This window comes from Hippocampus comes, unplaced genomic scaffold (assembly GCF_001891065.2).
Source record: "Hippocampus comes isolate QL1 unplaced genomic scaffold, H_comes_QL1_v1.1 scaffold82, whole genome shotgun sequence".
Taxonomy (NCBI): domain Eukaryota; kingdom Metazoa; phylum Chordata; class Actinopteri; order Syngnathiformes; family Syngnathidae; genus Hippocampus; species Hippocampus comes.
Genome location: NW_017805135.1, coordinates 1865635 through 1878725, shown reverse-complemented (window position 1 = coordinate 1878725; position 13091 = coordinate 1865635). Strand labels below are relative to the sequence as shown.

At 41.0% G+C, this 13091-nt stretch overlaps 1 protein-coding gene across 1 annotated transcript in view; it reads right to left on the bottom strand.

Annotated features, from left to right (window-relative positions):
• Nucleotides 1-2551, bottom strand: part of nkd1 (NKD inhibitor of WNT signaling pathway 1) — a 30190-nt gene extending 27639 nt beyond the window's left edge. The window contains exons 1-3 of the mRNA XM_019866784.1: nt 2328-2551; nt 2197-2229; nt 1949-2055 (exon numbers count right to left, since the gene is read on the bottom strand). Of these exons, the coding sequence (XP_019722343.1) occupies nt 1949-2055; nt 2197-2229; nt 2328-2352 (165 nt within the window). The 5' untranslated portion in view covers nt 2353-2551. The remainder of the gene's footprint in view (nt 1-1948; nt 2056-2196; nt 2230-2327) is intronic.
• Between the last annotated feature and the right edge of the window lie 10540 nt (nt 2552-13091).

The window sequence follows — 13091 nt, the reverse complement described above, 5'->3', positions numbered from 1 at the left end:
CTAACCAAAGAGGCTTAAGACTCCTCTGAAGCAATTCCAAAGGATTTCCCCCTCACTTGACAACAACAACAACACTGTGTGTGTCTACAGCAATGCCGAAAGACAAAAACATCGTCGAGCCTGACCAACATTCCTCAGCTTTTTACCATCCTCACATGTCACCAGGCTGTCATCCCAAAATGCTTTGAACTATGGCTTGATCTATTGTCGCCTTTTTTTAAAAAGAAACATCAACTGGGCTGAAAACCAACATCTGACTCGCCCGCAGAGACCAAACAAGTGTTGAAATTCGCATTGTCAACATCAAACACACACAAATAAGACCCAGTCGCAGAGCTGTATCCAAAATGTTGGATTTTTTTGAGGTAACAGTGGTCGCTTGTGACTGAAGCTGTCAGAGAGAGAGATGTGTATTCCACGATTATGGCACACAGATGATTGTTTATGAGCAGGGTTAGCCAAAATGCTACTTCCAGTAACCTATCTAGACAATACTTCATGTAGGAGCGAGGAAAGGGCAAAGTAAGAATCCATTGAAAGTCGACAGGGATCAAGACTAAGCATTTTGTAACACATTGTATTAATTTGTTTCATTTAAAACTTATTATGCTCAGGGATATCTAGGAAATGTGTATCATCTTCTGCCATTGTAACTTTACGTGGACAATCAAAGCACGCATCACCATATTTTTTTAATCAAGAGTATGACAAAAACTTCAAATAATTAAAATAAATGGTTTTAATGTCATTTTTAAAAATGTACCCTACAAAAATATACAAGCTTTAAGTAAAGGGAATTTTTTTATATTAATTTGAAAATGTAAATTCAATGAATGGTGTTTTTATGCCTTTGTTGACTTTATTTTAAATGTATTCAATAATGATTATGTTACTGTTTATAATTGTGGTGTGGAATTTGCGCTTATTTATACCAGGAGTCATTTCTAATATTTTCAAGCTCTTATTTAGCAGCATGACAGGAGTAATATATTAGACTAAGTCCTCAGTAAGTTGCAGTACTGTTAAAAAGCAGGCATCTCTAATTTTCTTGATTATTTCCATCTGTTTTTATTGCTTTAAGCATTTCTAAACTTTTTTTTTTTTTTTTTTTTTTACGAGGACCCCTTATTGAGCCCTTATTGAGATCAAGGGCTCTTTTCCAAGCAAGGCCAGGGAACAATAAATATTCATAAGAAAACACAGAAAATAATAAAGAACAACAGAAACAAAAGAAAATAAGTGTGACAAACATAGAAATAAGTGTAATAATCTGATAAAAGTAAACCTTCCAGGATCAATGAACGAGTTTAGGGACTAATTGGAATTAATCAATTTGGATGGAGTATAGTACAGTAACTAAAGCCAGCTCTAATTCATTAGATAGTTCCGAGAGGATATTCTGTATTCTTCTTGTTAGATTTTGGAAAGCGCAAAGCCTTATTTAAATTTTTTTTAAAAAAACGGAGAGAATTTTCAACGTACACGCAACTCCATTCGCCTCAATGCTGTCAATAGATTAAAGGTTTATTCAATAAAAAAATGAGAGAAAATTATTCTAAGTGCAGTCTTGCACTAGATGCCCGTCAAAATTCCTTGCATTCTTCCTTTCGCCGGTGCTTCACTCGTATAACGTGTCAATGAATCGGGTAATGTGGCGTTTGGCGTCGTGCTGCTCGTGGACAACCACATGGCTTCATTTATTCATTGAAAGTGTCATCAATCTGGTGCAATGGCAACATTTTGGATGCAGCTCTTGTCTTTTGAGCAGTACGACCGATGGCTCGTGAAACCATACTAGGCCCTCATTTATGTCCAGTGAGAATTCAAAAAGTGAAGGGATCTACAAAAAGGAGCGTTCAAGCACAACAGACGGCAGGGCGAGAATGAGACGGCGGGGAAGGAGGCGGGGGGGTTTAGTGGAGGTTCCGGGGACCCTCGGTTGACTCACCCGGGTGGTCAACGCGCACTTGGTCTTGAGATGACAGTCCTGCTGCTTTACCAGCCAGTCGTCCAGTCCCTTCCGAGCCAAACAGGCATTAACTACAAAGCTGTCGCCTGAAACAGAAGGCAGCTTTAATATTGTGTATTTTATACTGTGGTACAGTGGGAACTCGTCCGTGCACATGTTCACACAAGCAAGATCCCTTCGTCCCTCCACAAAGTAACGCAAATGTTCCCTAAAACCATGCTGCTTACCTTCCGGGCTCTCTCTCGCTTTACAAATAGCGGCTTGTAGTGGATGGAAACCGGAAAAAAAGAACGAAAGAAGACAATGAACACTCAAGTACCACAACTACGAGAGTTTCAACATCACAAAAAAGCCTCACCATGTTTCGAGTGCAGTTTCCCCATCTCTCGGCATCGGTGGACACCATCAGATGAGTAATATAGTCCGAAAAGTAACGTGAAAGGGGTGGGTGAAGAGAGCGGGAGATATCCGAAATGAGTCCGCGGAGAAGAGGAGAGTGGCGGGAGCACACTCAAAGACGTCTGTACGCCTGGTGAGCAAAGAAACGTCTGAGGTTGCTGTAGGGTCTGGTGGTTCGCTCGATGCCAGCAGTACAACAGTCAACATCCGCTTAGACGCTATCAAAATAAAATAAAAAAAATAAAATAAAATCCGTCTTTTGGAGACAAACGATTAGTAGAGAGAGACTTTCACAATAAAACATCGTCCGTTTTTGTACTCGCGTTGAATACTGTATTCACCTTTTGTCTATATATGCCTATTGATCTTATACCATCATTAAACCTTAAATTAAAACGACTTTGTAAACTGTAGTCAGACATAATATAATATCGGCCTATGTGAAGAGAATTAATCAGATCATCCTTATTTTCTCTTTCCTTACAAATTTCATTTAATTTCTAGCGGTTTGCACATCTGCCTCACAGTTATGAGCTTTAGTTTTGAATATCAGCTCCATCCTTCCTGTTTGGAGTTTCTCCACATATTTGCGGGGTTTTTGTCGGAATATTTGGCTTCCCCCCACCCCCACATTCCAAAAAGATGCATATTATGTGACTCTAAATCAATGATACCAACCTCTTTAAAACTCAGAGGGTACTGATTAAGTCAAAGGCCTACCAGTTTGATACACACATTTCAAAAACATATCGCTCAAACGACCTTTAGTTATAGAATATTGATAAAAAATATTGACATTCATCTACTCGCAGACACTGACCGCGTCACAATAACTATCAACAATGATTTATCTAGGCTGCGATTGGCTGATAACCAGTTTAGTGTGTACCCTGCATACTGCTCGAAGACAGCTGGGATAGGCTCCAGCACGCCATGTCCCTCATGGGGATAAGTGGTTCGGTTAATGGATGGATAGATTTACCTCAGTCAGAAACAAATATCAACAATCAACACTATATTTCTATGAATCTCTACTGCGTTAAGATGTGCAAATATCACTTATACAACATTTCTAACAAATCAGAATGTCCCATTTTTCACTATAGCCACAAACACTGACTAACAGTACTATTTTTAAAACGGTGGAATAGCTACCGGTACTCATTTGGTCCTTGGGGGAGACCCAGTGCCTGCGGGCCCCATGTCGGTGACCCATGCACTAAAATGTGTGAATGTCAATGTGGGTGCTTGTTTGTCTACATGCACCCTGTGATTGGCCAGCGACCAGACCAGGATGCAGCACGCCTCAATTGGGATGGGCTCAAGCGGTATAGAAAATTAATGGATGGATAATTGTAATTTACTTGAAGAGTCACTGATCAGGTAGTGGTCTACTTCAGTGCAGGCAGAATTGGCTCCATTTCCATTCAGAGACATGAATGATTGCACCCTTAGATTAACCGTTGCCCTGAACACGATAAGCGAGAGAGAAAATGGATAGATGGATAGTTCATGTTATCTAGATTGTAATTTTAAAATCCCCAAAAGGAAAAAAGCTGTTTGAGTGGTTACTCATAAAGCATTTAACATTAAAGGCCAGGCTCCCAGGGGATGAGAGGGGTGTCACGGGGAGGCCCTGTGGTCAGTGCACATCTGCTCTTTGACATGAAAAGCTCTTTTTGGAAAATCTACAGTGTTTTGTTTTTTTTTTCCTTTTTCCGGGGGGGGGCTGAGGCAGCAGATGAAAGGAGGCGAGATGTTCTTTTGAAGTCGTCAAATATATAATGAAAGACAGACGCCATGGAGGCAGCAGAGGCATAATATGATGGACGGACAGACATCTCGTGACAAAAATATGACATTGATGCTTCTTGTCCCATTTCTGTCAGATGGCACCTAAATAGCAGGTGTTATTATTTATTTCACTCAGTAAAAGTGGAACAAGGCTGCGTCACATAATATTCTTCATCCATTTTTCACATTTACACAGTGTTTCCTGTCACGTCTGATAAATCCCACACGTAAGATCTCAAATGAAACATGAATTGAGTGGCTTCTACGGTTTTGAAATAATAGATGAACTGTTCAACCTCAATGAATGCCTCGACTTACCTCTATTTATAGAGCACTCAAAACAACACAAGATGTGTCTTTCAACTTCTGTGTAAAAGTCCCATCCTCAAAACAACACAAGATGTGTCTTTCAACTTCTGTTTAAAAGTTTACAACTAAAATGCAGCCTATCGGTACGCCATAAGTCCCTACAGTATTGTCTCTACAGTCAGTATCATAGTAGTTGGATCAAACTAAATGCTAACCCAGCCTACACTTAATAACATCATAATTCCTCCACCTGTAGAAGTACGTTTTCAAATTAAAATACATGATTCTTCTGTTTTGTGTCTTATCTGTGGCTAATTTGTTATCTATACAGCTAAGAAGAAGGAAAGAAATCAACCTGTCTACTCATTGTAGCAATGTGACTTGTGGCCACCATCTTTGTGGAATTTTTTGTAAAACATGGAATGGGCACATCAAAAGCCTCTAAAATCCTCCATAACCAATACATTCATTAAAGAAACAGTTGTGTTACTAATGTACATGCATGACCTTTTCGATATAGCATACTGCCCACACTGTTCTTCTCACAAATAATGTAACTTAGAGTTTTTAGGGCAAGCTATGCCTTTGGAACCATCACAGTAATTTTGGAGGGTTGACTGAGAGAATTCCTTAGCATTTCAGCCCATATAAGGTTATTGATGGATATTTTTAACTGCAACTCTGCAACCAGTTAGAGAAGGGGTTTTGCAGGTAGAAGATGAAATGAAAGGATTGAAGAGATATGCTGAGAAATTTTAAGGTGTTTTTTTTTAGCAAATTTTCGACAGGCGATATTACACAAAAACACCAATTCCCCCAAAACGTTTTTTTTTCTTACAAAAAAAAATAATTTTCTCTGGAACCCATCCAATGATTTTTTACAATTCTTAGTGTGTTGCACTAAAGTGGAAGTGTCTCTTCCAACCATACACTGAAAAAAAATTGCTGTTGAATTTAGGACATTTTATTTCATCAAGTGGTTGGACGAAATATTATCATTTGAAGTAGTTGTATGGACTACTTAAAAAGTCTGGATCCAGATGATTTCTCTTTGTGCTACCATTTGACAAAATAAAATGTTGGAAGTACAGTTTGACAGTTTGACAGACTGACATTTTTCGCAAATCCTGTCATGTTGTTAAAAGTACATTTTCAAATCTTAATGAGTTTTGTGTCAAACATTTTGTCTTTACAGTTAGAACAAGTTTCAAATGAGTTATCCTCATGTTTTAAGCAGAGTCTAAAACGATGTCTTTACTGTGAGGAACATGGTCGATTGATCATTCTCACCTATCTAGCTAGCCTAGCCTAGCTAACATCATATTTGTCCACTTGTAAAACCAATGATTCAAAATAAAACCAGCTGTCCTTCAGTGTTATCTGAGATAATATTGTACAGTTGTTAGAACAGAACTCGACAGTTCTATTTAAGGTAGCCTAGCTAACATTTAAAAACAGAAAATATGCCAACAAAATACCCTGCAAAAAATTTTAGGGTGTCAAAATTTCAACCTTCAATCAGTTATTCTTGTAATTGTTTCTCTCAACATATTGGCTCTACATGACATTAGACGAGTAGTAACAACTGTGTCGACCAATCAATGGGTAACTGGTTGTTTGGGTTCATTCTAGTGTATATAATTTCACTACTGCAAACAATAACCCAACAAGGGTTTTGACATGTTTGCCAAGTTACCTCAGAATCACACACACACACACCCACCAAAAAAGTGTGTGATGCCAAACTCAATGGCACCAGTTTTCATTCAAGCTAGTTCACACGAGATAAAAGACTGGGCCACATGTTGCCCTCCCGGGGGGGTGCCACTCAGTGTTTTCCCACATCCTGACTCTATCATCACATGTTAAACCGAGAGGAACCAGGCTGGCCTTTGAACCAGACATACAGATGAGAAGTTGTTATTCCAGGAATGGCCCCGAATATTGTGGGAAAAAGGCATGTTCATGTGACACACTTCCTGTCTTGTGAAAGAGGGCCAATGGAGGAGTGGCTTTGCGGCCCTCGATATCCATCTTTGAAGCCCAAAGACTCCCCATTATTGCCGGAAGCCATTTTTCGACTCGGCACGTCATGATTTTGAGGCCATTATTTGAAAAACTGAACTGATGTTAGTACAGTAATCATTAGCCTCAACTCATGGGACTCTTAGGGGTATTCTCTGAATGCCAGATTCCGGGGATAATTAAGGCTGGATTTAAGTCACGATTCAAGTGACTTCCAATTGGCTAGCGAGCAGTCCAGGGTGTTCAATTCTATATTTCCAAATCCTACGAAGGATGTCTGGGGGGGGGCACAACAACTGTGAGGTTGAGTGAATATGGAAAATTGTTAAAACCATAAATAGTGTTGGGTGGCTACCCCAAGTTCCACATTTGAGTTTTGCCTATGAAAAAGAGATTGATACAAATTAAAGGGGTAACCAACATCAAAATCAGAGATTTGTATATGGGTGAAAAAACAAGCATTTGTGAAACTGAAAGAACTTGGAATATTATTCAAATAAGAAATAACACTGAATGTCTGGGCTCCGTTTCAGATTTGGATTATGCCTTCGAAGACTACAGGTTCACTAGCTCGAGGTTGAACCAACATGAAAACAAAGAAACAAGACTCAAACATTCCGGGAGTTTTATGGGCTGATGAGACAACAGTAACCAGTTATTAAAGTGATGGGGAAGCTAAATTTTTGAGGGGGCGGGGGGTTGGATCATGGTCAGTCAAAAATTTAAAAACGGCACTATATCGGAGCCGCTGTTTAAAACCACCCTGGTGGTTTGTCCATATAACAACCTACGGGGCTGATGCATGGAGGGAGGAAGTGGGGCAGGGGAGAGGATGTGAAGAGCAGCTGCCGGGCCCTTAAAAAGCTCCAACATGTCGCTTTTATCCGCGGGAACAAAAGATGTAAAAAAAAAAAAAAAAAAAAAGACAATTGGCGCTGGAGTACAGTGTCGGTTCCTGACTCGAAGCTCCATTGTGTCGACCCAGCGTGTGGCGTGTCAGGCGGACGGTCCGCATGGGAGGGAAAAGCTCGCCTGGCGCGCGTGGGTCATTCTGCTTGCCAGGAAGTGGTGACAACAGCCTAGATTTAGGGGTATTCCCATATCGGTATATTTTTAGCATTTTATTTTCGAGGTCATAAACGTTGCACAATTGAGTCAAATTTGAGTAGGTGCAGAGTTGGGTAATAACACGCTACATTTACTAAAGCAACTTGTGGGATAAATTATACTTGCGAGAGTATTTTTGATGCAACATGCTTTTTACTTACCAAGTATTCCTATTTCCATTATTTACCGTCATCGATCCATCGTCCAACCATCTATTCATCCATTTTATAGGGCTTTTCCTCAGAGACACAGGGGAGCTGGAACTTATTCCAGCTGACTTTTTGGGCCCTTTTCAATTGTAGTGGTTCTTCCCTGAAACAGCATGGTTCCGCCCTTTGAGGTCACTTTACAATTCCTTTACAATGTTTTACGGCGTGAGGTTACAATGAAACCGCTCTTCAGAATCTCTTCCATGATGGTTCCAAAATGTAGGCCGTGACGTCACTGTCATGTGAGTGGGTGGCAGATGTTCGCATTTCTGTCAGCGATGCGCACACTGCACGGTGTCAGTGAAGGAACACACAGGTTGCCATGGAAAGATGTGGTCTAAATCGAAGATATAAACAGGAGATATTTTGACAGTCGAGACTCACTCGCATTCTCATTCAGTTGAATAGATGATTTTTTTTCTGAATGCAACGGCAATTCAAAAGCAAAATCAGGTGCCATACTTGCCACTGATGATATCTTATGGCAGAACCCCGCATACTGCGAGTGTGCAATTCAGTTGATCCCGCCCCAAGTGATGGGCGACTGTTGTAATGGAGACGCAACAGAGGCCAGGCCAGGCCAAGTGAGATCGGGGCGGTGTGGGCAGACGCCGTTCTAAGACCTGGAATGAAAGGGCGGCATTTATGAGAGAAGCAGCGTATTTTTATGGTGGACTGAAGCCAGCCAATCACAGGGCACATACACAGTATAGACAAACAAGTATTCAGACTTACATTCACACCTATGGACAAATTAGAGTCTTCAGTGAACATAACATGAATGTTTACGGAATGTGTGAGGAAGCCGGAGAAAACCCATGAAAGTTTGGGGATCAAATACGACCAAATGTGACCAAAACGGATGCTACTTCGTCGAGTGTCTTTCTTATAATTATACATCGCTACATGTTTGAGCCAAGAAACTAAAACCTCTTAAAGCCTCACATGGCTGAAAGACATCCCACCGAGTCAGGCTCGAAAGCGGCCAGGCCAAAAATTATTGCGGAAAACTGTCAAATGGCAACATATTGTGTTCAACATTAGGGGTTTGACTGTATTTTTATGTATGCTATTCATCCAGTGAATATTCAGGAACGTCATTTGCAGTTCAAAGAGTTAGAGAAAGCTCCTTAAAGCTCGTTCTGGCCTTAATTTGTTTTGTTGTGGTTAGGAGAGAAATCGTTAAGCCGTGGCAAAGGACAGTGAAGGTGGTGAGAGGCTTTTGATTTATGCAGACTTCAAAAAGTATACAAAAAACCCCCCCAAAAACTTGTGAATGGGATTAGCCACCAAATCGCACCATTAATAACATAGCTTTATAAAACTGAGCATGAAATGGGCTTAATCCTTACATCTCACTGTATTTATAGGTTTTTAATTTGGGGAATAAAACGCCCAACCAGGCCCGATTAGTGCCAATATGCAAAATGAAACACGGTGGTTGGCAGAAGTGGAAAAGGTACTCTTACTCTGCATTTTAATTATTAACATTTAATACAGAACGAGTACAAATGATTTTTAAAAAAAAAAGCATGCGAAAGATTCAATTCCTTTACTTGGAGACTCTGAATTGCACTTTGGTACAAATACAAAAATAAATTTGTACACCCAATTATATACAAATACCCATTTTGATAAGTTGAAAAAATACAGTAGGTTCCCTCTTTCAGCAGTATAGTGTTCAAATCACAAATAAAAAAACTCATGGGACTTGTTGCATGATGTTTAAAGACCATTGTTTCTAAATATTAACCTGCCACGCATGTTTTTGGAATGAGGGAGGAAACCGGAGTACCCGGAGAAAACCTACGCATGCACTTCTGCACTGTGAGGGTGACATGCTAACCAGTCGACCAACGTGCCGGCGCTTTGAAATATAGGCGAGAAGTAAAAAAAAGTGAGGTATGAAGTAACGAGTCCTGAAAAATATATTTAAGTACAGTACCGAAGTATTGGTACTTCCCACTATTGCTGGTTGGTGCTCTGCAAATGTAGGCTGACAGAATCGATACTTGGCTAGTATTTGCCTTTGGTACTGGCTGGCTTTTTGAAGCGGCGGGTGGGGGGACTGTCGGCCCATCCTGAACGAGGACACAATTAGTGTATTCAGCCCAAAACAGTGGGGTTCCCCCTTTGATGTGGGGATCAAATGAAGGAGCTGTGTGTTTTTGTGCAAAATGACAGGCTTGCCAGGTTTACTAATGGCGAGCTAATAGAAAAGAGAGGGTTTATGATGCTCATTAATTACACAGGCTGTCATGTGTTGCAGGGGTGAGGATACAGAAGGCAGAACGGGGAGGGGGATTGGCGAGGGCAAGGAGAAGCTCTCGAAAAAGGTTGCCTGGCTATAAAAGCTGACTCTATTGAAAGAAAAGAAAGGGAGATCAACTAATGGCTTCCTGAGATAAGAGCAGCCACCAGGACAGAGCATCTTCAAAGAGACTCTCACTGGAGCGAGGGGTTAAAAAGAAGAAGGAAAAAAAAAAACTTGCCATTATCTTCATAGCAAAATTCACACCCCATCCTGGGTGGACATCCAAGGCCCAGCAACATAATAGCCAAGAGGGACTTGACACATGCGGCGTGGCGACAGAGATAGATTATGTTGGGTTTTTTTTTCTTCCCAATTAAAACAGTTCCCAGATGTTTGAACAAAATGTGTATCGCATGCTTTTGTCAAACTCCCGCCAAAGATCGAGATTTATTTTACACTTTACATCATCTACCTGTATAATTGCCTCACTGAAATTCGCCCATTTTGAGAGATGTGATCCTGTCTCATGCAAGTGAACCACTCCTCATCCCAATGTTGCCTACAGCAGGGCCATTTCCAAAAAGAGATTTCACTACCATGACGACCCAGGGTGGAACTTGGGAATTTTGACTCAGCGAGCAGCTTCGGCCGGGTCGCCCTGCATCACCGATACAATTTCACATGGGTAAGCACTTTTTCACAATGATAGAACATTATTTATTGCAAATTATTTATGTGGAACCCTAAGCTACAGCTCCCCAATTTGGGAACCTCGTGTGAAAACAAAAAAACCCCAAAAGTTCCAGGTGCACTTTCGGGCATAAATTAAAACACACTAACGACAAAATGAAAACACACGCAGAGAGCATGGATCCGAAAGTAACTATACAAAGCGCACGGTAAACAGCCAACCCGACTGACGGCAGGATCTGATGTCGTTCGTGAGGCCACGCCCCTGAAAGGCATGTTCTTTGGGTGTCTGGAACGAATTGGCATTTCTATGAGGAAAACTGATATTAAATATAAGTTACTAGCTTGGTCATGAAATGAATGAAAATCTTAAGTCAAGGCGGCGCTTCATTTCTAAATGAAATATATATAAGGAACATTCACAGCTTTCATAAGCAGCGCAAAAGGGGCTACAGAATTAATCGTACAAAGTCGGTCCTATTCATATACACACGCCTGTGTAGAATCTTCATACATAGCTGTATTTTCACTCTGGGGGAGCTAGAACAATGTGGAAGGAAAAAAAAAACTTCTCCAGTGGTTGCTGAGCCAGAGAAGCCAGCTGGAGGAAGAAAAGTGACGCTGCCAACATCTTTGTTGTGTTATTAATGTCTTATTCTTCAAGGCCGACTCTCCACTTGCGCCAAAAAGAGTGCCGTAAAAGGAAACATGTGCTTTATTATTTATTTGTTCATTGTAAGAGGCACTTCACAGCGGCTGAAGAAAGTGCAGCCTTTATTGTTTTTATTCAGAAATATTTTTGTTGTTGTTGTTGTTGTTGCCAAGCAGCCACAGTCACAATTCTGTGGGGCGGCTAGGAACTGACACACAAATGTTGTTTTTTTTGTTGTGGTGGATTATTTCAAGTCTTATACGGCGCTGCTAGAGGCATGCCGTCTGTCTGCGCGCTGGAGCTTGGCTGCACTTAAATGCAACATTTAGCAGCAAACGAAAAAGCTTGAAAAGGACACTTGCTGCTTTTTGAAGGTAGTAATTCAGAGAATGTATCAACATGCAAAACGTTGTGGATCAGTGAGTCAACTGCAGGGTACACAAAGACAAACAAGCATTTACGCTCACACCAATAATTAATGAACCCAACATACATGTTATTGGAATGTGGCAGGAGGCTTCAGTACCAAAACCGATGCAAGCATGTGTGAATAAATATTCTGTTACGTTTCGGTTCCAAATATTTACAAATAATTATGTCTTTAGTACTGTGTTAGCATTGGGTGGAAATAGACTGGTGCATCTGACAAATTTGGATTATGCTGCTGCTGTAGGAACGAACTGTAAAACCCCTGTACTCTTCTTTTCAGGTCAAACCCCAATTTTTTTAATATTGTTCCAATATGTTTGAAGGTCAGGGTAAAGTTAGCCCCTGCCTAGTCACTGGATCGCTCTTCACAAATGTTATTTTATTTTTTATATTTTTCCAGCCTACGAAATCTATCACTAGCCATTCACTAAAAAAACTTTCTTGGGCTCCTTCTCTAATGCCCTCAGATGCCACAAGATCGCACCTAAGGCTTGGCTACATAGGGAAGTAGTAATCGCTGTCAAAGAAGTATGGTGAAGGGATCCATTTTGACGGAGAGACAAGCTGTGTGGGGTTTACTGTGTTGTATGTATCGAAGCTCTGTACCATGCATGAATCTGTTTTTGGAAAGTGTCTCGTACCAAATGAGCATGCCGGTCGAACAACTTCTTGGGAGTCTACTTCCACTGCATTATCCAGGTGTCTCAGCTCAACCCTCATGAGAAATGTGATCTGGCCCCATTTTGCTTGAACTAATGTGTTTACATGTAACCTGAACATCAAGCCAATAATTAGATTTTCTGGAAAGCCGTGTCAACACGCGAGCTGTGGAAATGCGTGATCCGACAGCGGCTGCAATTCGACCGAGGTGCCTCTGCGACTGGGTTGCGGAGAACGCAATATCAAAGGCTGTTAACGGCCCGCAGTAATGAATTCCACGGCAGTCCCTTCATCTCGGAGCTTAGCTAAATAAACCTTCGTCTGGATGAGTGACCCACTGGTGCGGTGGGGAGGGACTGGTAGCCCATTGGATTTGAGGGGATCTGGGTGTTAATGATGACCTCGTTTACCCGGGACATCACCGTGGCATCTGCATGCCTCAACCCTGCGACTACTGATCAGGAAGCCATTGTGGGAGGCTCAACTGAAAAGACAATGAAAGTTTTTTTCCTCTTCAGCAGCTTAAGTGTAAAGTTCATTGCAATGTAAATGCAGCAAATGTACTTTTGTTTTATTTAGGAGTTCATAGTTTCC